Source organism: Hypomesus transpacificus, chromosome 18 (genome assembly GCF_021917145.1).
Source record: "Hypomesus transpacificus isolate Combined female chromosome 18, fHypTra1, whole genome shotgun sequence".
Classification (NCBI taxonomy): domain Eukaryota; kingdom Metazoa; phylum Chordata; class Actinopteri; order Osmeriformes; family Osmeridae; genus Hypomesus; species Hypomesus transpacificus.
The window spans coordinates 5,245,694-5,269,417 of record NC_061077.1 but is presented as its reverse complement, the minus strand read 5'-3'; the positions used below and the strand labels follow the sequence as shown (position 1 = coordinate 5,269,417).

Sequence of the window (23,724 nt, the reverse complement as noted above, 5' to 3'; positions counted from 1 at the left end):
CTTTTAGCGATGCAAAACCCAACACCTCCACACTTGAGCACATATTAAAAACAGAAAATCACACAATATCTTTCTCTCAAAATCCACGGCAGATAAACAGCAGCAATCTTAGTTACAGTGTGTGAGAGCCAACACAAAGCCTTCATGGTATTTATTTCATGCTTTGTATTCCCTGATATGCCTCCAGACTCCCAGCTCTAACCAGTCCCATACTGATCCCCAGTAGGGACCAGAGACACTCCCCTACTCCTCAGCCAGGCCCAGGGACAGGGTGTCCCATCCCCTGGGGTACCAGCGGCACATGGAGGGTGTAAGGATGGGTATGGAGTGGTTGAAGGGGGGAGTTGAGAGGCACATGGTGGGGGGGGGGGGTGTCTCTGGGGGTTGAGGGGCACAGTAGGGGATTTTCACGTCGTCCCCCAACGTTAAATCGTCCCAGCCTGGGGCACTCTCCGGCCTCTCTCTCTTAGTTTTCTTTCTTTTTTCACAGCTTTTCATTTTTTTGTTGGGTTTCCTTTGCTCTTGTACACCTCCCACTCTCTAATCTACATGTTCCTATCTCTCTCTTTCACTCTTTTCCCCCATCACCCATCCCCTTCTAGCCCTGGGGCTAGGTGAAGCAGCGTAGATCGACATCAACTACAACATATCCTGCATAGCCTGGCCCCTGGTGCCACTGAAGCTGCAGGTCTGATAGTTCTCTGTCAGCCAGCACAAGGCTGGATGGATTACCCAACGCTCCAACCTCTTTGTTATTCAGATATGGCCCCTCCACTCCGGCAGATCTGTTTGAATATGAATAATAAATTAAAGGCCCCACCAGTGGATACAATATTAATGATCTCTTACTCTTTTAAGAGACACTTTGACTTAAACTGCGGGGAGGATGGAGGTGGGGAGATCAGAACAATCTTACCTTGGTTTTTCTGAGAGAATAGGTGAAAGTAATTCACAACGTCAATTTGAGCAGGAAATTATTTTGAAAGGCTGGCTGACTGGCTCCAAGGCAGACTCATGTCTGGGTTTAGTGCATTATCTGGAGTGGAGTTGAATGAACACATGCAATTGGCTGCCTGTTCACTTAACCACAATGCCATATCAGTCTCCCAATCTCTAGCTAACCCTCTTGCTTTCTGTTACATGTAGAATTTCTTATCCAATTGCTCAGGAAGTATAAAGTGTGTGTCAGTGATGTGCGTATTAGTGAGTGTGTGCGTGTGTGTGTGTGTGCCTCCTATTGCTTTGTCCTTCCTCGCCCTCTCCCCCCCACTGAAGCCAGCTTGGATATTGTGTCTCTGGTCATGAGGTTCACACACCAAAGCTCTAGATAACTGTGTGTGTGTGGAGATGCATAGATGTGTGCAGTCAGCAGTAGCTCATGAGCGTTAGTGTGTGTGGGGGTTTGTGGTTGGTCTCTGTGTGTGTGTGTCCCCTCTGGGCTTTTTGGAAAAATCCAAGAGTTCTGCTTACATGCTATGGAATGTGAGATAGGTCTCCATGACGATGGTCCAGTGTCCTCCTTCCGGCTTCCATCCACAGGGTGCACTGAGCCCAGAGATGGCCGGACAGAGTGTGCCATGGCTTCGGCTCATTGATTGATTTAAGCTATTTAGAAATCCATTTACTTATTCATCTGCCCAGTTCTCATTAGCTCAGTATCAGGTCAGACTGTAAGTAGGTTGTGTCCTCAGTGAGCAGGGGACGCAGGAATCCAGAGTTAAAAGTGTGTGTGTGAAATAGGGCTAGGCTGCACAGTTTGGGCATTTCTCAAATACAGTGTTGTTTTTCTTTTGTGCTGGAGAATGAGGTGTGTGTGTGTGTGTCCGTGTGTGTGTAATTGGGACATGTGCCTAGCTCTCATTTTGTGAGACAGTTGTTACCACCTTAGTACAACCACCTTCTCTCTCAGCCAAAACCACACAAACATTTTATGCATACACTCTCTCTCTCATACACACATATTGCCTGAAGGTGTTAGAAATGGCCAAAAGGATTTTTTTTTCCTTTAAATTAAAGAAACAATCTGTTTTTCCATCTGACTTTGTGATTGCGTGACATTTTAATGTGTCCGTCATGTCTAGTAATGTGTTGGTCTGTATGTACATGCATAGTGTGTGTGTGTGTGTGTGTGCGTGCGTGTGTGTGTGTGCGTGAGTGTGTGCACGCTGACCTCCTTCAGGCAGCTGAGAGACAGATGCTATACTCTGGTCAGTGGAGCGGATGCGTGTGAAGCCTGAGATTTAGAGTGTAACAGTACTGTATACTAGTAAACCTCCACTCTGCAGTGTGTGTGTGTGTGTACAGTTTGTTCAGAGTAAGCCCCCACACACACTGCAGTGTAATAATGATTCTTGCGTTGTTGTTTCTAGAACATGTGAGATTACATGGTCCTGGACAGAGGCTGATGAGTGTACAGTAGAGGCTGTGGTAATGGGACAGCAGGGTACATTCCTTAGCCCTGTTCCCACCATCATACTCCAGTACCACATCCAGTCCTCAGCCTGCACCGTGCAGGTTCTGGGGCTGTGCTCCTATGAGACCTGCTAGATGGATGCCTGAGGTTCCCCGGTTGTGACTGGAGCTGCCAGGTCTGGTATCTCCAGTCTTGCAGAAGTGAAGGGGAGGTGGCTGGCTCACAGGATGGCGAGAGATTTGAACATTCCTCTGTGCTTCACAGTCTTTACATTCCTCTCCCCAGTGTCAGGAAGCGGCACAGGGCTCAACTGGAGGACCAGTTATCCACAAGGATTCATCCGTTTAGTCTCCCCAAAAAAGGCTAGATGTTTGATTCAGGCTATTTATGAACTGTTTCTGCCTCTCTTGACTCCTGAGTGTGTGTGAGCAGATGTTTCGTACTGATTATAGCTCCTCATTGCAATGAGGAACAGCACCTGCCGTGAATGATGCAAGACATGATTTACAGGCATAAAATAAACTCCTTTACATAGTATTATTAGAAACCTACTGGTAGGTCCAGACACAGTGAAATTAATTAGATTATCTTTCTGCCACCATCAGCACAGAATCAGCCTACAGAGGATTTGAATGCTCCATTTCCCTCAATTTTCAAATAGGACTCCCCCTCCCCCCTCTCGGTTCTCCCTCTCGCTCTGTTCTTCTCTTGATCAACACCCAGCTTTTAGATTGCTGTTATGAAGTAGGAAAGGGGATTGCTCTGACATAGTTTCCATGGTAATCTGTTGGATTCATTGTGGACTGTCTACGCGGACATCGGGTGATGTCACCCGTTCTTTCAGACCAGCCCCTCACCCGGCTCCCCCATAATCGTATGTGCACACGCAGGAAGCAGCTCGTGCACGTCACCCTGCTAGCTTCTGTGAGTGGTCTGTCTGAGGTCCCACAGGGTCGAGAGCTGGGGGGGAGCCACCTAGTCCATGATTCATTACACACCTATTACTGGGATAAAAAGACACCACTGTGCTCTCGCATCCTCACGTTGCTGCCCATTATCAACACCTAAAGCCATCTCACCCAAACCTTCCCCCACTCCCAGTCACACGAGTACATGCACCAACACACTTCCCCCATCTTTCATTCACCACTCCTTTCCTCTCATTCTCTCTCCCTTTCTCTCTCCCCCCTTCCCTCTCTGTCTCTCTCTCTCTTGTGATTGCCTTCCCTCTCCCCTCCTTTCACTCTCTCCCCCCGCCCGCCCGGTCGTCATTAGTTTCCATGGTGACGGTAGGAAGGCATTATTGCCGGCTGAGAACTGCTTCTCCCCTCCTTTCAGAGTGGCGGCGGCGACGGCAGTGGAGGCATTGTTCCCTCAGCCGCTGTGAATGGCCCCGGGATCAGGACAGGCACAGCACAGGACAGGAGCATTTTTGGGCCAGGACAGTGCGTTTGTGGAGAGGGGGAGGAGACGAGGAGGAGGAGGAGGAGGGGAGGAGAGGAGGAGTGTATAGTGTAGAGACAGCGTGGTGGAGACTTGGGCAGAGTGAGTCAGAGAGAGCCTGGAGTAGTGGACTCATGCTGTCTGACTGGAGAACTCACAGCTCAAGAATCCAGGCTGCCTCCGCGTGGCTCTGAGGACACAGCGCGAGGCTAGACTGGACACAGCCCTGGAACTGGACCGTGGTGTGTTGGGAGGGTGTTTCGGGCTGAAAGAGAGAGAAAACACTGAGGGAAGATGGCAGACTGGGCTTAACTGGTGAGTTCTACTGATGCTTCAGAGCTGCTTGTGTCTCTGTGTTTGTGTTGGAAAGAGAAAGATTTAGAAAGTGTTGTTTGCGCATGTGGTTGTGAGTGGAAATGAGTGATGTGTATTCTGATATGGCTCCAAATATTTACCATGTAGTTGTGAGTATATATACACATGCCCTCAGTGTTTATACACTCTTTGAAGTAAGCCAGTAATCAGTATTGTTGTTCTGTAATCTTTGTGTGTGTGTGTGCGGTTTTGTTTTCTCAGAACCTATAGTATCAAATGATGTGTGTGTGTGTGCGCCCCTGTACTTGAGCCTCTGTCTGGGTTGTGGGAGCTGTAGAACCTGTCTGCTGAATGTGGGCTAATTCTCACTACCTTATGAAATATAGATACTGGCCTGCATCTTTCATTGAGCAACTTACACTGGGAGATATTTTCTGCACCCTTGATTCTTGTCGTGTTATTCTAGTGAATTTTTGAGTGTATGTGTGTTTGTGTGTGCAGAATGTGTGTGTGCATTTGGCTCCGTCCTCATTTGGCTCCGTTCCGTTGAATGGTTCCTGCTTGTGGATGACGACCAGAGCTTTGGTGTTCCTGCAGAGTGTTGGGGCTGAGTGTTGGGGCTGAGTGTTGGTGTTCCTGCAGAGTGTTGGGGCTGAGTGTTGGGGCTGAGTGTTGGGGCTGAGTGTTGGGGCTGAGTGATGGGGCTGAGTGATGGGGCTGAGTATTGGTGTTCCTGCAGAGTGTTGGGGCTGAGTGTTGGTGTTCCTGCAGAGTGTTGGGGCTGAGTGTTGGGGCTGAGTGTTGGGGCTGAGTGATGGGGCTGCGTATTGGTGTTCCTGCAGAGTGTTGGGGCTGAGTGTTGGGGCTGAGTGTTGGGGCTGAGTGTTGGTGTTCCTGCAGAGTGTTGGGGCTGAGTGTTGGGGCTGAGTGTTGGGGCTGAGTGATGGTGTTCCTGCAGAGTGTTGGGGCTGAGTGTTGGTGTTCCTGCAGAGTGTTGGGGCTGAGTGTTGGTGTTCCTGCAGAGTGTTGGGGCTGAGTGTTGGGGCTGAGTGTTGGTGTTCCTGCAGAGTGTTGGGGCTGAGTGTTGGGGCTGAGTGTTGGGGCTGAGTGATGGGGCTGCGTATTGGTGTTCCTGCAGAGTGTTGGGGCTGAGTGTTGGGGCTGAGTGTTGGTGTTCCTGCAGAGTGTTGGGGCTGAGTGTTGGGGCTGAGTGATGGTGTTCCTGCAGAGTGTTGGGGCTGAGTGTTGGTGTTCCTGCAGAGTGTTGGGGCTGAGTGTTGGTGTTCCTGCAGAGTGTTGGGGCTGAGTGTTGGTGTTCCTGCAGAGTGTTGGGGCTGAGTGTGGGAATGCCTGTGTGATGGAGAAGCAGAGTCGTGGAGAGAGCAGTGAACTCTTGTGTTATCTTTGTGTTTATGGCCTGTACGAAGTCTTCTCTCTACTAGCTGTTTCGTACCACATAAAACACGTTCCTGGGACTGTTGGACAACAGTAATGGCAATGAGCCCAGTTAAAGGGCAGCACAGGGAGGAAGGAGGTCATGTTGTACCAAGGTGACACATCACCAACCCTGCTTATGATGTCATCGACTGAACATGTGACAATGAAGGCACAGATCACTTACATTACAGCCCAGGTCAGCCTATTAACAATTTATCCAGCAGTGATTGCCAGCTTTGTGCCGGCATTTTGCTCTCCCTCCGAGTCTCCTGGCACACAATAATTCAGCTGACTAGGGGGTTGTCTTCAGGAGTCGAGGAGTGTGTGTGTTTCCATGACGACCGGCAGCAGCTGTGTGAGGCTTAGTAAGAGCCAGACACTGTGTCAGGGCTCTGGTGTGGCTCTGGCCAGTGACACGTTGACCTAGGATCAATCCCATGATGCATCCCAAGGGTGTGGACAACACATGCAGAGCCCACCACTGTAGCTTGACTTGTCACACTGCTGTCGTCCTATGGTCCACCATCCTGCCATCACTCCTGGTCAAACTGCTCCTACTACCATTATAGTTTTCAGCGGCAGGGGGTTCCATCCAAATTGGGAAGGCTCTCTGACAGACATGTTTCTTTGCTCCCCTCCTGTAATGGAGGGGGAGGAGCCCTGTCCAAAATGGTGAGAACGACCTTGGAGACGAGACTGCGGTTGTGCTGGCAGAGTCGACCACACCTTACCACACTGCACCACACTATACACCCACATTCCTGTTCCAACAGTCACAGTGATTAGTCTGGCCATCCTCAGCAGTAATTACTTATAGCTTGGTTTATAGTGCACTTAGGGCACCATGGGTCCTCCATCAGGACCCAACTCACTTCCTCTTGTCTTGGCTCCATGCTTTGAGACATTAAATGTCAAGATAATGAAGAGGTTTTGTGTCTGAATTCTTAGGTTGCCATTTAAGACTCAACGTGAAGTATTGCATTTCTTTAAGAAATGCATGTGTGTTAGCGTGTCTGTGTGACTGTCTATGCATGTTTTGAGGAGGGGGAGGGGGCTGGTGGTGTCTCAGTCGAAGCTGAGGATCCAGCTGGAAAGTGTTGTCATAGTAGCAGCCATCCTGTGTCCCTCATTGAACTTTCACTCAGATTATCCAGTCTTCTGTCTGTAGGAAAGCACAAGGACCCTGTGTGAGTGTGTGTGTGAGTGTTTCTGTGTGTGTCTGTATGTGCGTTGCTATGGTCTTTTATCTATGTGTGCGTGTGTGTGCTTATGTAGGCTTGGGCAGCCAGTCAGAAAGCGTTAGGGGCTCTCGTCAGTGAAGCATGCATGTTGTGTCTATAAGAAACAGAACTTCAGAACAGACTAGAAGAATTACACCACACGCTTTCTCACCGTCTCAGCTCTAAAAGTAGCATAGCGGTGTATTAGTGTGTGTGTGTGTGTGGTGTGAAAGAGAGACTCAAAGGTTCTCGTCTGCTTTGTGTTTCAGCCAGTAGGATGTTTAACAGCTCTTACCCTGCTCCTCCTTTAGGAGGCTGGCCCTTTTCCCCCTCACTTCTGTCTCCTGCTGTAAAAGCCTTCCTCACTTCAAACGCTTCCAGGAGCCTCAAGGTATTACGGCTCCTGCTGGAGCGCCCTGTCTGTAGTCCTCTCTCTCTCTCTCTTTCTCTCTCCCATCTCCTCTGTAGTACCCTCTGTCTCTCTCCCATCTCCTCTGTAGTACCCTCTGTCTCTCTCCCATCTCCTCTCAGCTCTGGGAAGGATGAGGGATGGATTCCAGCGGCGAGTAACGGGATATTTAACGAACCTAAGGAGCCTCTCTCCCGCAGGCCGGTGTGTATGTCTGTGGTGTGTTTCACACACATAGTTGGGCAGAAATGGGATATGAATAGGCACTGCAGAAATATGCCCATCCCCACCAGCGGTGGGGGGCATTTGAATGTCTACTGTAAAGCTGGCAACTCTGCACAACAGTAGCACTCACACACACGGGTCTGAAGGGGCTCGTAAGGAGAGTACAATGTGCTTTAGTTAGGCTTTTCTAAAACATACTAACTAGTTCTATTCTGTTTATAATGCATGCAAGGGATTATATTTATCTTTAATTTGCTGTAAAGAGGTGAATCCTGGGTCATGTTGATGTTTCTATGTAAGAGGCTTGTTCAATGGTTCTGTTGTTGCAATGGTGGAAGAAGGAAACTGTACTGAGGTTATTATTGAAATTAGTTTCTACCATATTGACCACAGGATGACTGCTAAATGTTGTGAGACCTGACTGTGCTATAGTTATACAACGCCATTTCAGCTTTACTCCACTCTGAGTCTATCTTACAAACCTTTGCTTAGGGTTCCAAATGCAGCCCCCCTGTCTTCAACCCCCCTCCCCATACACACACACACCCCAACACACGCTCACACACACACACCACCCCGAGCCCAGCCTGGCCCCCAGGTGTGAGGCTGTTGCAGGTGACAGGTGTGACAGGGAGGCAGAGCTGCCACAGGTGAGGAGAACATGACACCTGGACTGTCTAGGCAGAATGACATCATTTTTTCCTAGTATTTCCATAAAAATTCTACATGGGAGTATAATGTGGTGAGCGCTCGTGTGTAACAGTTTATGACAGCTCCTATTTAGGAAGTGGTTATTAGAATGACCCCAGCTGGGCCACTGCTTTAACTGTAATATACATTCACTGTCGGGGGGCCCAAAGAATATGATAATATCCACCCCCCTGTTCTCTTCAAGCCTGTTACAATCAGTCAAAGCCTGCATGGTCGGTGGCTTTTTTTTAGCACATATTATCCTTGTGATAGATGGGAGTAAGTGTGTGCAGAATCAAACATAAACATTAAACATTAAACATTTGCGCTTGGAAACTGTCTGCATTGTGTATGCAGATTCTCTGCAGTCTCACAGTTGCCCCAGCCTCAGCCCTATCCCTGCTCCAGCCCCATCCACATCCCCTGCCCCAGCCTCAGCCCTATCCCTGCTCCAGCCCCATCCACATCCCCTGCCCCAGCCTCAGCCCTATCCCTGCTCCAGCCCCATCCACATCCCCTGCCCCAGCCTCAGCCCTATCCCTGCTCCAGCCCCATCCACATCCCCTGCCCCAGCCTCAGCCCTATCCCTGCTCCAGCCCCATCCACATCCCCTGCCCCAGCCTCAGCCCTATCCCTGCTCCAGCCCCATCCACATCCCCTGCCCCAGCCTCAGCCCTATCCCTGCTCCAGCCCCATCCACATCCCCTGCCCCAGCCGCTGTTCTAGTTTCAGTCCCAGCCCTAGTCCCAACACTGTTACTCTACAGGGGGGGACATTGATGCCATTAGGGAGGAAATACTATTCTTTATGACTCTGTCTACTCTACACCTGGCTTTTATAACAGACCTTGCCTTCTGTGTGTGAATGTGTGTGTGTGTGTGTGTGTGTGTGTGTATATGTTGCTTGAGCTGCAATTAACTTATTATATCTCCCTCAAACATCAGAAGAGACATTTGATAATGTGACAGATCAAGCTTAACCATGGATATATTTTCAGCCTTCTCTCACAGTTAGTTGAGCCCAAAACAGGAGCAGTTCAGCTGAGATCCGCCATTTTGGAGACTTCCCAACGCTGACTTTGACATTTAAAGACCCGAGGACATTTGAAACAACTCTGACGTCAAACTAACAGAAAAAGGCTATGGTAATGTTCAGTGTGCACTGACCTTTCTGACAGTGTGTGTATGTTGGGAAGAATCCGGTGTGTAGCAGAACACCACAGCAGCATTAGAGAACCATCAGAGAGCCCCTCCCCCTTCTTTCCAATCCACCAATCCCATCTCAACACCCACACCTCTCCTATTACTTCCCTCTAACCTGGCCCAAACTGGAGTGGACTGGACAGGGCGTTAGTCTAAACATGCATCTACGTAACATGGTCCCCCACAGGGCCAGTTAGACTGTCAACAGACTGAGGGACGCTCCCCTCCATGTTCTGACACCCGTCCGGCCTGCCCTGGAACAGGGAGGAGCCCCTATCCAAACGAAACAGCCCCCCATCCCTCCCTCACCACCCATCACCGAGATATACCACATAGGTGTCTCTCTAAGTATTCTCCTAGTAGAATGACCATATCAGCAGCCTTGGTACAATACATCAGAAAACAGTAGACCATGTGTTACTGTGAGACATCTCCCTTACTTCTCCTTCTTGGTACCACACACACACACACACAAACACGCACACACTCACCACATACACAGTCACATGTTGTGCAGTGGTTCTTTAAATGCCACTTCCTCCTGTAGATGTGTTGATGGTGTGCATGTGTATGTATTTGTACTGGTACATACCCACAGTGCAACCTGTCTGTGAGACACACATGGCTTTTTAGTAAATGCAATTTTGTGGCTGGGAGAATTGCTCTTAGGTTGACTATGAAGAGTTGTAAGTGTAGGGTTCATGTTTTATTTGGGCTCTTTGGTACACAGAGTTGGTTTAGTCAGACTGTGTATTTGGTGTCAGTAGAATGTCATTGTGGTAGCAGAGGGAGTTCTTGAAAGGGCTGTCGAATGGTGAAGTAGGAGAGGAGCGTTGATAGTGTTAACATAGTGTTAAGGAGTCTTTGGTCTGCTATAGTTGAATGTGAAGGCATGAAGGAACAGGCACACAGAAGAGGGTCTGTATGTGTGCTGTTGTGTGTGGTTGTGCTTGTGTATGAAGGTTTTTAGGTGACTGTGCTTAATTTCACTTTCAGGCCATTCTTTGTAATTAAAATCATCAATCAATCAATCACAATGTCATATAGGTGGGCTCGTTAAATGCTTCTGTTAGTCACAGCGATTAATTGATCAGGCCAATCAATATATGATAACGTAATCAATACCTTTCCTCTTCAAGGATGCTTAGTCAGTAACAGGGGCATCTTAAATCCAGCAGATCAATCCTCATTATATTCCACTGAAAGATCACAGACAGCAAATTATAGACCACGTTCTGTTTTTAGAGAGCGACTTGTTTGTTGGGCAGTGATGACTCATGTGTCGGTCACTGGGGGAGACTGGGACAGTGGAAAGGGTGCGGTGGAACATTTTCCAACAGCTAAACTGTAATTCCCCAGGACCTCACAGGTGCTTGTGTGTTGTCTGTGTGTGCATGCATTTGTGTGTGTGTGTGATGTTTGTGTTTCTCTCCCTCCCTCCATTCTATCTATCTGTGGGACCAGCTCCAACTCCAGGGTTCTGGTCCTGTGTTTGAAATGGTTGGTGGAGTTGTAACATTTAGCAGTGAAAGGCTTCATTGAGAGCTGCTTGGCAAACTCCTGTATTCTCTGGGACAGTTGGCTGGCTTTTCCACAGGCAAGTGTGTCTCCTCCTGTCTTCCTGTCTGGGCTGGGGCCTAATTGCTATTCTGAGGAGCCTGTCAAGCCCAAGGCTGGGGCACTGTGTTGTACTGTACTGTACCGCTACAGCTCTTCATGGTGCCTTATAAAAGTCCTCTTGTGACTGCCGTACGTTATGGTGTGTCTATACTGTATGTGGGGTGGGGGGGTCCAGGCAGTCACATGGCAGATGGCTGTTATCAAGCAATCATCTGACTTCTGTTTGTTACATCTGAGGGTCGTTTCCATACGCGCTCCCTGTGACCCCCAGCCCTCTGTTATGACATCACTGTGTAGTTGGTCCGGTGTAACGACCTTCAGTTTGAGGCCTGTTCCTTGTCTGATCTTGTCCTCTCATGTTCACCCCATGGTAAGCACACTCAATCAGCCGGGTATTTTTAGACTGGGTCCCTGAGTCCTCTGCATGGCCTTTTGTGTGAGAGTGTGATTAGACAGTCGAGTTTTGGGGTGTGAAAGTGAAAATCGTCGGTGCGGCAGTGTCCGTGACCTACCTGCAAGATCACCATTGCATGGTACATTTGTGTGTTGCCACAGTGATGCTCTATTTCTTGGTTTCCCCAGAGTAAAGCTATCTAGACCTTGCTCTAGCATCGCTTCTTTTAGCCTGCCCTCCACAGGGAGTATGTGACTCTGATATCAACTTGTCAGGCCTTGTTTATGCCCCAGTCCTCCTCATCAGTGACAGGGTATCACTTGGAGAAGGAAAGCAGACAGACCTATTTAAAAGTTATTTAAAATTCCACTGATCAGTCTTCATTTCCTGTTGAAAGTGCAACTTCTCTCTTTTTCGAATCTTTTACTCATTCCCCTCTGTTTGACCATATTCTCTTTCTTTGATCTCTTTTTAACACCTCTTTTCCTTGCCTCTCATCTGCGGTTGACTCGCTCACATTCTCTCATTTCACTCACTGACTTTCTTTCTCTCTCCCTTTCTCTCTAATTTTGCCCCTTCTCATCCCACAAATCCAGGGTTCCTAATCTCAGGGAGCTGGTGAAATACTCCTACTTAGTCTGTGAACCATGTTGGTTACCCTGCTGTGCCCACTGACCTGATTTAGGGCCAAAGGAAGGGAGGGAAGGGAGGGGTGAGGAAAGGAGAGGAGAGGAGGGGATGGGCCTGACAGAATGACTCACCCCTCCCTCCCCCTTCTGGAGCCTGCCTTGGAAGCCATGATACCATGAAAGCTCCAGGCAGTCCTTTCCTAGAGAACCACATGGCTGCCATCAGGGTTCAACACAGAGAGGCTCTACCAGTCGGAATAGGAGGCGCTACACAAAGCTGTAAGGGGAGAAATGCATGCACGTGGCCTACACTTGTAATCTGGGACCAGCTGCTACAGTACATGTGATCGGATGTGCTGATGATTTGTGTGTACGCATAAGCCCTGGGGTAAACTGGCAGCATCGCCCCAATCCCTGAAGTCAGCTTCAGCACATTGAGATATCAGCTGATAGTCATTCAGGAGAGTGGGCTCTTTGTGCAGGATCTTTAACAGCTGTTTTCTGTCCTATTCTGGAATGCTGTCATTGGTGATTACTTTATCTATGGTGGTGAGGGGTTATATAGATGCATGTTACTGAATATTTCCTGACTGTCCAGCTGAGTTGTATTACAGAGACGTTGTAGATGTCATGGAGGATCACCAGCCTGCTGGTGGCAGTAGTGAGCATCCTGACTGGGTTTGATCTCCGTCTCTGGTTTGAATATTTCTCTCTCTGAGGCCCAGGAGTTTCCCAATATTCTTCTTAGTGTTTGTGTGTGTGTTTCCAGCTGTATTCACCTCTTTGAGTCTCTGATTGTAAATCCATGGATTTTCACGAGGGCCATGAATGAGAGGCAGATCAAGGTCAGGGTGCTTGTTACTGTCGCCCTCTCTCAGGAAGGAGAGACAGAGGAGGGGAGGGGGGGAGGAGGGGAGATGGGGAGGAGGGGAGGAGGGGAGGAGGAGAGTAAAAAGTGGAGGGTACAGAGTTGCTGCTCTGACAACCATGGGAGGTCTGATGTGTCAGAGAGACTCCTGGGGAGATAAGAGGATACAGGATGGTACCGCAAAAGGTCTCTCCCTCTCCTTTTCTTCCTCCCTCTCTCTTTATCTCTCTTTTCTCTGTCTTTATCCATTTATCTTTCTCTTTGCCCCCCACTTTTATTTCTCACTGTGTCTTTATTGGTAATGCTAGGTAAAACATGCCCCTAAGTGGATGGCCTTCTGTATGTATCAGTGGGGTGTAGCTGTATACGGTGAAGATAAGATGGGATTTCAGGGTGCTGTGACCTGTCAGTGGATCTGGAGCGGCCTGGGGCTGCAGAACGATGGCCATTATAAATCAAACGGCCATTAGATGAAAGACCTGCTCTGATTCTGTCTCACTGTGTCAGGATAACTGACAGTCGAGGCCAGATCAATACTGCAAGGGGTCAGACACGAAGATGGGGGGAGTAGAGAGAGACACGGATAGAGAGAGTGTGGAAAGGTAAAGGTAAAGACAGAGTTAATATGATATTTGATAGAGAGGGGAAAAGCAACATAGAGACCTTGGTCCTGCAAGGTAGAGGAGGGTTGTGGGGAGTGATGGGGTGAGGAGATTCTGGCGTCCTGGGAGTACTGGCTGACTGATGAGTCTGTGGCGTGTCTGAGTGATCCAGCTCCCAGAAAGCACTGGGACAGGAAGACTTTACTCAGGGGGTGATGGGTAATAAACGATTTTAAAGGGTCGCCCCAGGACTGACACTGATTGACAGCTGTGTTCATACGTGCGTGCATGTCTGCGAAGGAGGACGGATGAATCAAAAGATACCGCGAATGCACAGTGGGCTATATTTGTGCACCCATGACTGCATGGTCGTGTACAAGATTGGTGGCAGGGTTGTCACAAAAATAGTCTGAGATTAGCGAGCAGTTCCCTCATAAATTGTAGAATGGAATCAAACACATAGAGTACATTCTGTACACACACAGACACACATTCAGGTAGTTATGCAGTCATTCAGATTCCAGGTTTTGGTTTGGGTGTTGCTGCTTCTTTCCTGGACTCAAGATCTAGGGTGCCAGGTTGCTAACATTCCACCCCATAATACAAATATTCTTCAAAATAAGATATTCCCTGTTTGATAACATACATTGTTTTTTTATCAAATTGTTTTGGCCACAGTTGGGGCTGATAAGATTAACACAGCAAAATGATGACAGGCATTTTAGTAGAGCCTGCTTTCATGAACGAATGACGAATGAGATTAGGGAAATTCATGTTTTATCATTGCTCCCTGCATAGGTGTAGTCTCTCTCTCTTTCATACGTGCTCACTAACACACCTCCACACACAGCTACACAGACACCTACACACACATCAGCTGGGCCTAGAGTTAGTCACGTAGAGCAGGTTTGGCAAGTGCGCAGACAGGTGCAGTTGCTGTTTACCTGACAATAGGTGCGTAAGAAGAACAGAGCTTTACAGAGTTCAGGTGTGTGTGTGTGTAGGGAGTGGGCTATAGGAGTTAGAACTAAATCTCTCTCTCTTCCTTTCTCAATCCTCCGGAGACGGTTGGGAGGATAATTTCTTTGTTGGGAAAGGCGTGTTGGATTTTCCTGTTTATATGTGGGCAGGACTTTCATCAACGTACAAAATACGGAGCAGGTAACTTTGTTTTTTTCTTGTCGGCTAATATCTTTACATTCTATTCAAACATATCTTCTGAACAGATCTACAAAGTTTTAGGTGTGTTTCAAATGATGTGTGTGGTTTCTTAGTTCCTTTATGGGTGTGGAAATGAGGTTGTTAGAAGCTGCGTTCGTCAGGTTGTGTAGAGTTGCAACTCTCTGTAGAGTTCCTCTATACTCTGGGTGAGTTCCTGTTAACCGTTAGCTTGTTTGATCTGTGTGGTAGCCATGCTGACAGTTTCCATAGGTTACAGGCCTCTATACCTTTCTCGCTATAGTCTTTCTTTGATTGCTCTCTCAGACTGTTTGTCTTTCCCAGGAGTGACCTGAGTCAGGTCAGAAAGTTCCTTGTTGGGCTGCTCTGTCAGTTGTTAGGGGCTTAACCTTCCTGTGAGTCTGTTTTACAACTGCCCCATAACGGCCACAACGGATATATGGATGTATGGCTGGAGCCATGTTGAGTCATGTCCTGCAGAGAATAATATAGTCAATATGTTGTCTGCTGGGAAGAAAATTGATTTCTCTGGCTGAAAGCAGGAACTGTTACTGTATGTCTTATGGCAATCTGAATGTGAAATAGAGCCCCTGTAAACGTTTATCATTTACTCTTATCAGCATTTTACTGGTGCAACTCTGGTCCCACTAAATTTGCTGTTGGCAAATGTCTCTCTCTCTTTCTGGAGGAGCTGGTGAGAGAGCCTGTGGTGGTGCCTTATGGATCAGCCAGTGTAACGGGCCTCATTACTGCTAGTGGGGAGCCTGCTGTGTCTCACTAGCCTGGAGCACATCTCAACCACACCAAATTAAAGTCCGTCAGTCTCCTCTGGGGCTCCATGCAATTTCCACTGTAATCCTTTGGAGATGTGCCCCTCCTGTCCATAAGCCCGCAGGGGATAGCTGTGTGTGTGTGTGTGTCTGTGTGTGTGTGTGTGTCTGTGTGTGTGTGTCTGTGTGTGTGTGTGTGTGTGTGTGTGTGTGTGTGTGTGTGTGTGTGTGTGTGTGTGTGTATCTGTGTGTGTGTGTGTCTGTGTGTGTGTATGTGTGTGTGTGTGTCTGTGTGTGTCTGTGTGTGTGTGTGTGTCTGTGTGTGTGTATCTGTGTGTGTGTGTATCTGTGTGTATGTCTGTGTGTATGTCTGTGTGTCTAGTTTACAGGGACATTATCAAAGTTGAATGCATGGTTATCTGTTCTCTAATGGGGCACCACAACAGATAAGCACCATCCTGACACAGAGTGAAAGAGCACTGAGAACAAAGACAGAGAGACTAAAACACTTACACTCACACGCACAACCCTCATCTCCATCCTTTACCCTGTGCTTACATTGTTGTGATTACACACATTGCACTTTACTTCCCTGGTTTACAGGGGCTTTACTGGTTCTCTAAGATCTACTGTATACGGACTGACAAATCTCTGACAGATCACTACTGGACTGAAAAAGGCCTCATTTTCCTATAATGCATCAGATTGGGTCTTTTTCTAATTGGTGCATGTGTTCGACGAGTCTAGCCTCCTGAGAGAATGCACTACAGACAAAACACTAAACAATACATTTTTTCTCACAGGGAGGAACAACAATAAAGAGATTAGACACAGACATACTGGATAAGGTCTCAGACACATACGACATTCAAACAGAGCCCTTTATTACAAACACTCAGTGTAAGAGCAGGCAGGCAGACTCAGTGCAGCAGAAGCCTGTCCTCTGTCCCCATGTCAGTCTCAGGATCGATGCAGGCCGCAGCGCTCCACCTCTCTGCTTCCTACGCTGCATGCCTGTCTGATACGAACACTGAGGCTGTGGGCTGAAGGTCGTTCCTCTCCTACTGTTACACACAGACTCCACTTAGGTGGGATGGGACTGCGCTAGGGTAATGCAACCCTAAAATGTCAGAACTGTGTGTGTGCTAGTATGAGCATGTGTATTCATATTGTGTTTCTCTCTGTCTCTCCTCAGACCACCCTGCCTCCTCTCTGCAGTATCAGTGTGGGTCTGTTGACTTCCTGTGTTCCCCGCGACTGGGGAAGAAGGCCACTCCCCCTAGACCATGTCACGGCCGCCCTGTAGCCAAGCCCCGCCCCCAGCCCCAGACCACAACCATTTCCAAGGCACCAGCAGCACAGAAACCCCAAGGTACGGTATAGCCCTGCCCTCAAGGTACAGACACAGTGTCTAAGACACCCTATTGTCATATAGCTATAACCATCTGTCTTTTACCCATTCTTACCCATTCTGATTTCAATCCCCTTTACTGAGCAGATTATTCTCTAGACACTATAGTCATGTTAGCACCATGTCTCAACTAAGTTCCAGTAACATGCTACCAGGATTATGATAATTTAGCACTACTGTAAGCATATAAAATCACACACTAAAGCCCACACACATGCACATGAACGTGCACACACACATGCACATGAACGTGCACATACACATGCACAGAGAGGAAGGAAGCAGATAAACCAAAAGAGTGGTGACAGACATACCTGCTTCCTGATTTCCACCAGTACTAGAGCATACTACAAACTGATGGACATCAACAAGATCAGCCTGTCACATGCAGTGGTTTCCCATTGATGGTGTGAATGGACAGTTAGTGCAAAGTGTGTGTTAGGACAGTTCTGCCATATGCTTGTCAGGGTGTTTTTATCTCAGGGTGTTTTATCTCACTCTGAAACCACAGTGACTTACACACGCTCCTCTCAGCATCCTGTTCTGCAAGCAGGAAGTGATTCGGTCCCTTTCAGCTCAGTCCTGACTCAGATCAGTCGTGCTCTGCTGCAGTCTTCGGGGATCTTCTTTTGGCCTGTAGCCTTTCCTGGTTGTTTTTGTTACGGGAGTTTGGTAGAGGAGGCAGAGGCAGCACACTCAAGCATAGGAATGGAGCCTTTCTCCATTGGATCTCTCCGGATTACTTGACGAAGAACTCGTTCCTCGGTTACACCGGTGACTTGATCTCGTATCTCTCTCTCCTTTCCTCCATTCCTCCCCCTTTCTGCTCATGCACCTTCAGTTCCCCCTAAGCCCCCCCACCTGCTAGCCCTCGGACAAGACAAGAAGCCTAAAAGGATTCCCCCGGCCCCCTCCAGACCACTGCCGGCACCCCCACCTCCGCCCAAACCCAAGCCGAGCCAGAGCCCCCCGGTTCTGGTCATACAGAAAGAGGCCCAGAAAGTGGGGCTGCTCATCGAAAGGTTTGAGAACTCCAGGTACTGTATGGCAGAGGATTCCTCTTGTGCTCTCGCTTAGTTAGTTAATCAGCTTCATGTTTTGTTCCGCAAGTTGTGTGTGTATGTAGGGGTATGTGTATGTGTGGCGGGATACTGTTTGAGAAGTGAAGTTATGACAGGTGCTTATGCTTCACTAAGTCTTTATGTTTTAGTTTCTAGAAGTTTGTCAGAAGTGCCAGATGCTGTCTGAGTGTGTGTTGCTCTAAACAATCTCATCTCTTACACTTTCTAGTTCCGTTTGTGTGAATGTGTGGCTGGATAGTCTTCTTGTTAACACACTATATTTGTGTATTGTATGTTATCCATTCTACTATACCAGTAGCTTTACATGATATTAATAGCAGACCACAAAGCATGTCAGTGAATCAGGGCATCATACGATGTTTCAGACAGTGTGTCTGTGTTTTCTTAGGGTTCCCATCATAGTTGTCCCTGTGAGGAACCAGCTTCACCTGTGTCTGAGCATGGACGCCACTTCTGAGGCTACACCCCCCTCCGGCCCTGACCCCTCCACTCACGCCCCCTCGGAGCCAGCAGGAGCAAAAGACCCTGGGGAACGGTCACCTGCTGACAAACTGGCACTTGGCTCCTCAAAGCAGACTGATGAGGTCACAGAGGTGACGGAACTCTCGCGCTTAGCCTCGTTACGCATTGACAGCCCTGACGACGGTGCCCTTGACCACTGTACTAAGGGTAACATCCACAACCACGCTGTCGGTAGCCATGGCAATGCGGAGCAGGAGGATGGCTCTTCCTATGAGCTCCAGGACAATCAGGACTTGCATTCCACTGAGCAGAATGGGAAGATTCCTAACCGGGACAGCGGCATCGACAGCCCGTCATGCACCGTCGAGGGGGAGGTGTTTCCCAACGAGGATGCCATTGATGAGGAGGATCGCTATGACAGCGTCACAGAAACCGAGAGCGTGTCCTGCGTCACACTGGGCAACAAGCGTGACTCGACTCAGGACGAGGACAGTGACCTGGATGAGGGGAGCAGTGGAGAGCCAGACGGAGGGGACAAGGCAGACACACTCACAGAGGCCAGCAAGGTGAGCAGCCCACCGTCACATCTCTCTCCCCCCCCCCTCTCATCTCATCAACTGCTCTTCACCCCAAACCATTCTCTAAAACAGAGGGCAGCAGCTTCAGACAGATTTGATCAGGTTTAGACAGGAACTAACCGATGTTTCTATTTTGATCAAAGTCAGGGGGCTAATGTTCAGAAAGTCTACATCTAAATGCACACCATTTGACGGTTTCAGTCTGAGTTGGTTACTAAGTGTGTGAAGTCAGCGTGCTGTGAGCTGTGAGGGACAGCTACCTGGCCTGTCTGGGGCACATACACACCCGTCTAGGACCCTGACAGCTGCTTAAACACAAACCACACAGTCTCTGCAACAGACAGAAACCTCTCTCATCCAAGCTACTGTTTCTCAGGACTTTTGTCCTTGACACTGACCATCGATCCCCAGCCACACTACACTCCCAGAAGGGAGATTCAGCTGCTTGAGGTGTACATGATCTGACAACCTGGCACCGGAAGAAAATACATTGCTGGAAACTCTCAAGTGTTAGTCAGAGATTGACAAAGAGAAGTGGGATCTGAAAAGAAATCTTGTTAAATCAGTTTGAGAACATGAACAGAATACACCCTGTACCTTCATGAGGCACCACACCGTACCCTCCCTGTCTCACACACGTGCACACACACACACACATCCACACCCTCTACTGACATCCCACACCCATTACCTCCTGGGCATGTGATCTCCGGTTCCCAATGTTTCCTGATCTCAGCATAGCTACCCAAAGGAAAGGTGTGCTTGTTAGTATAGTGTGTGTGTGTGTGTGTGTGTGTGTGTGTGTGTGTGTGTGTGTGTGTGTGTGTGTGTGAGAGAGAGAGAGAGAGAGAGAGAGAGAGAGAGAGAGAGGGAGAGAGGGAGAGAGGGAGAGAGGGGGAGAGGGGGAGAGGGGGAGAGGGGGAGAGAGAGGGAGAGAGGGAGAGAGGGAGAGAGGGAGAGAGGGAGAGAGGGAGAGAGGGAGAGAGATGGTGCTTTGTAACTCCTTTAACACTTCAGCTGACATGTTGATGGCTTTTTTATGCCAGCACTGTGACAGAGGATATGGTTTTTTGCCATGCATATTACAACAGGAAAAGGCAGAGAATAATTTCTATCTGTCATAAGTAGTATCCTCTACAAAGCTGTATTGGTCTAGTGTGCATTTAGAAAGCTGGCATTTTGCTGTTTTGTTGATCTATCCGTACTAGATGTGTTTCACAAGCCTTTCCATTTCCTCAGTGTGCGTGTGTGTGGGTGACACCAGACAGCTGTTGCTAAACAGTCACGATTGTGTGTCTTTACTCCCCTGCTCTGTTGTCTGTCAGTGTCGGATATGGAATGCAACATCATTACTGTAATTACATTAAATCTAGATATAAGCAAAGTGTCTCTCAGCTTCCCAAATCATATACTGTAATCCACCCCACATCGTACTACAGTGGACAAGTTAGAACAACTCAACTCACTGAACTGAACCAGAGCCACCTCTAGTGATGGTGGAGTGACTGTGGCTGATGTTGCAACAAACGGTGACACACAAGTTTGACCCAGTTTGAATGAAGGAGTTGAGAGGGTACAAAAGAACATTACCCTGGCAAACCATGCATGCAGGTCAAGGACAAATACAGATGTAGTTGGTCTGCCTGTTTAGACTTACAACGTAGCTGGTTGTTAATGAACCCTGTTGTTAGCTTGCCTGTCTTTGGTGTTGAGGAGATGTGCCCGTGGATGTGACTGTACTGTGTGCTGTACCCCTCAGTGCTCAGAATCCCAGAAGCTGCTGAACATCGCCAAAGAGCTTCTCCACACTGAGGAGGCCTACGTCAAGAGGCTCAACCTCCTGGACCAGGTAACCTCCTCCACCTATCACACACCATCACCCACACACCATCACCCACACACCATCACCCACACACCATCTCACACACACCATCTCACACACACACCATCTCACACACACCATAACCCACACACCATTACCCACACACCATCACCCACACATTGCTTGTCAGGCTAGAGTGTGAGAGTGTATTTAGGTGCTCCTGGCCCAGAACCCCCCCCCCCCTCCTCTTTCTCTGTGAGAGGAGTTAGTGATTGTGATCAGGGCTAAGCTGGATTAACACTGGCCCACTGATCCACTGAATCCTAACACTTGGATTGGGACCAGATTGGGAGGTGATGTGTTTACAGTTGTGTGTCTTGTAAATGTATAAGTGTGTGCCAATGTTTGTGTGTGTGTAATAATGTGAGGTAATGTAACCTTTTACAAATTATTATGTCAAGCCAAGATGAATGACAGGACATTATCAGGACAGACCTTCTCCTCCAACCCTCTTTCTCAAGTCTCTTTCTCAAGTCTCTTTCTCAAGCCACAACACACAGACAGAGCTGTCACCATATAACTGTGGAGAACTGCTGGGTTTGTTGCTGAGGGCAACCTCAGAGCTGCTTCCTGTTGTCGTCAAACTCTCCATCACAGGGGTACTGTTGCCATAGGAACTGTAGTGCAGATAGGCCTGTAGTTATGTGACTGACAGGGAAGTGAAAGGTATCAGAGGGGTTGGAGGTCCATAGAGTGACCATGGTAATGAGACTGTAACATCACACACTGAATATTACTGGAGCAAAGGGGTTGGAATTAATCTTCTAGAAATCCATGAGTGTTCATACTTCTATGTCCTGCGTGTGTGTGTGTGTGTGTGTGTGCATGTGTGTGTGTGTGTGTGTATGTCTATACAGGTATTTTGCACTAAGCTCACTGAAGCTGGAATCCCTCAGGACGTAATAACTGGGATCTTCTCCAACATCTCCTCCATATACTGTTTCCATGACAAGTTCTTGCTCCCCGATCTCAAAACACGCATCATTGGAGAATGGTAAGGACTGAATGAATGAGATTGACAGTCACCTGGACCTATAGTTCTCAGGGCTAGTGTTGGTCCGTGATTATGTTAGTCAATGTGGTCAGTGTGTGTGTGTTGGCTACAAAACTCAGACAGCTGGGTAGCAGTAGGAGGGTGTTGCCAGGCTGTTGGTGGGTGTTGTTGGGGCAGTAAGTGGAGGTTCAGAATGTGTGTGTGTGTGTGTGTGTGTGTGTGTGTGTGTGTGTGTGCGTGTGTGCGTGTGTGCCAGACTTCCAGGCTGGTAGAATGGGGGCATTTTCTGCCTCTCTTCATCTGCTCAGAGGAAATGTACCACCAATGTGCATGTGCCAAAAGTCTGGCTTTGTGGAGTATTGTGTCTTTAGGGCTCTCTGTAGAGAGATTCAGTTTATTCACTTGTCGTGTAATGCTATGTACACATGCTATCTTTGAAGTCACAATTATTATCACAGTCAAAAGCTAAAACATTCGATCGGAATGTTAGACACCTCCATTGTTTCGTTTTTGGACGTTTGTTCTCTGTGTGTTAGGGACTCCAAACCTCGCATTGGCGACATCCTTCAGAAGCTGGCTCCGTTCATGAAGATGTATGGAGAGTATGTGAAGAACTTTGACCGTGCGATGGACCTGGTAAACACCTGGACCCAGCGGTCGTCACAGTTCAAGAGTGTGGTCCAGAATATACAGGTCAGTCTGACTAGCTGCATGTGTGTGTTTGTCCAGTTATCTGTTTTATTAGGATACTTTGGAAGAGACAGTAAGAGATTGATGGTTGATGTGTGTGTTGTCTCTGCAGAAGCAGGAGGTGTGTGGGAACCTCACCCTGCAGCACCACATGTTGGAACCAGTCCAAAGGATCCCACGCTACGAGCTCCTGCTCAAAGACTACCTGAAGAAGCTTCCAGAAGACGCCCTCGACAGGAAGGATGCCGAGAGTGAGTCCACGGGGCACATTCTATCAAACCCTCCCACAGCAGTGAGAGAGGACATATGGGTGCTTTTTAGACTGAGCATGTCTGTTTCTAGAGGAGAGCCCGATGTCCCTTGTCCTCTGGATGAACTCTGGCCTTGCAGTATCCTCCTCCTAGATGTGTCTATGTCCAGCTGCGGCACGCCAGGCCTGGGAGCCCCTAGTTAGTCAGTGTGACAGTCAGCCTCTCCCGGCCTGGCCGTCTGTCTGCTCTGTTTATGTAGACCAGGATGGAGAGGGCTGCGTCAGGTGATCTCACCCATTAGTCCTCTGCTCTACTGGCCCACAGTCAGTTTGATATGTTACACCTGTGTGTATGTGCGTGTGTGTGTTTGTGTGCGTGTGATTATGCGTGTGTGATTAATGGGACAGATTGTGTATGTTTGATGTTGGGTAATGTACAGTATTCTGCTCTTAACAAGACTCATGCAAGGAGTCTACACTTGGTCATCTTGTCAAACACACACAAACAGGTGCAAATAGACTACAGCATGTAGTCTGATATATTGTAATGCACAAAAAGTGCTGTCTGCTTATCTTCAGGCTACCTACCATGTCCTGTCCTCCTATTAGTCACTGTTGATTTAATAGAAACTCATTGTCACTATCTATTAATCTAACGTGTGTGTTGGTGTGTGCTTCCATGGTGCAGAGGCCGTGGAGCTCATCTCTACTGCAGCCAACCACTCCAACGCCGCCATCAAGAAAATGGTGAGATTCTGTTGCTGTGTTGTTGACATCATTCACTGTAACATGGCCCAGACCTCTGTAGGTTCACCGCTGTGATGGCTTCTTGTCTCTGTCTGGCAGGGAGAGGGAGGGAGGGAGGTGGTTGCATTAGAACAGACAGGAAGCTGCTGTTTCCTGCTGCTAGTTTGAGAGTTTGCAGAAGACTGACGGCTGTCACACACATACATACCAAC

At 48.3% G+C, this 23,724-nt stretch overlaps 1 protein-coding gene across 2 annotated transcripts in view; it reads left to right on the top strand.

The window, feature by feature from the left end:
- fgd (faciogenital dysplasia) overlaps positions 1-23,724 on the top strand; it is a 40,713-nt gene that overhangs the window by 8,424 nt on the left and 8,565 nt on the right. For both annotated transcript variants that reach the window (XM_047039798.1, XM_047039796.1), the window contains exons 2-9: positions 16,612-16,788; positions 17,669-17,864; positions 18,298-18,937; positions 20,709-20,798; positions 21,689-21,825; positions 22,362-22,518; positions 22,628-22,766; positions 23,454-23,512. In XM_047039798.1, coding sequence (XP_046895754.1) covers positions 16,612-16,788; positions 17,669-17,864; positions 18,298-18,937; positions 20,709-20,798; positions 21,689-21,825; positions 22,362-22,518; positions 22,628-22,766; positions 23,454-23,512 — 1,595 coding nt within the window. The remainder of the gene's footprint in view (positions 1-16,611; positions 16,789-17,668; positions 17,865-18,297; positions 18,938-20,708; positions 20,799-21,688; positions 21,826-22,361; positions 22,519-22,627; positions 22,767-23,453; positions 23,513-23,724) is intronic.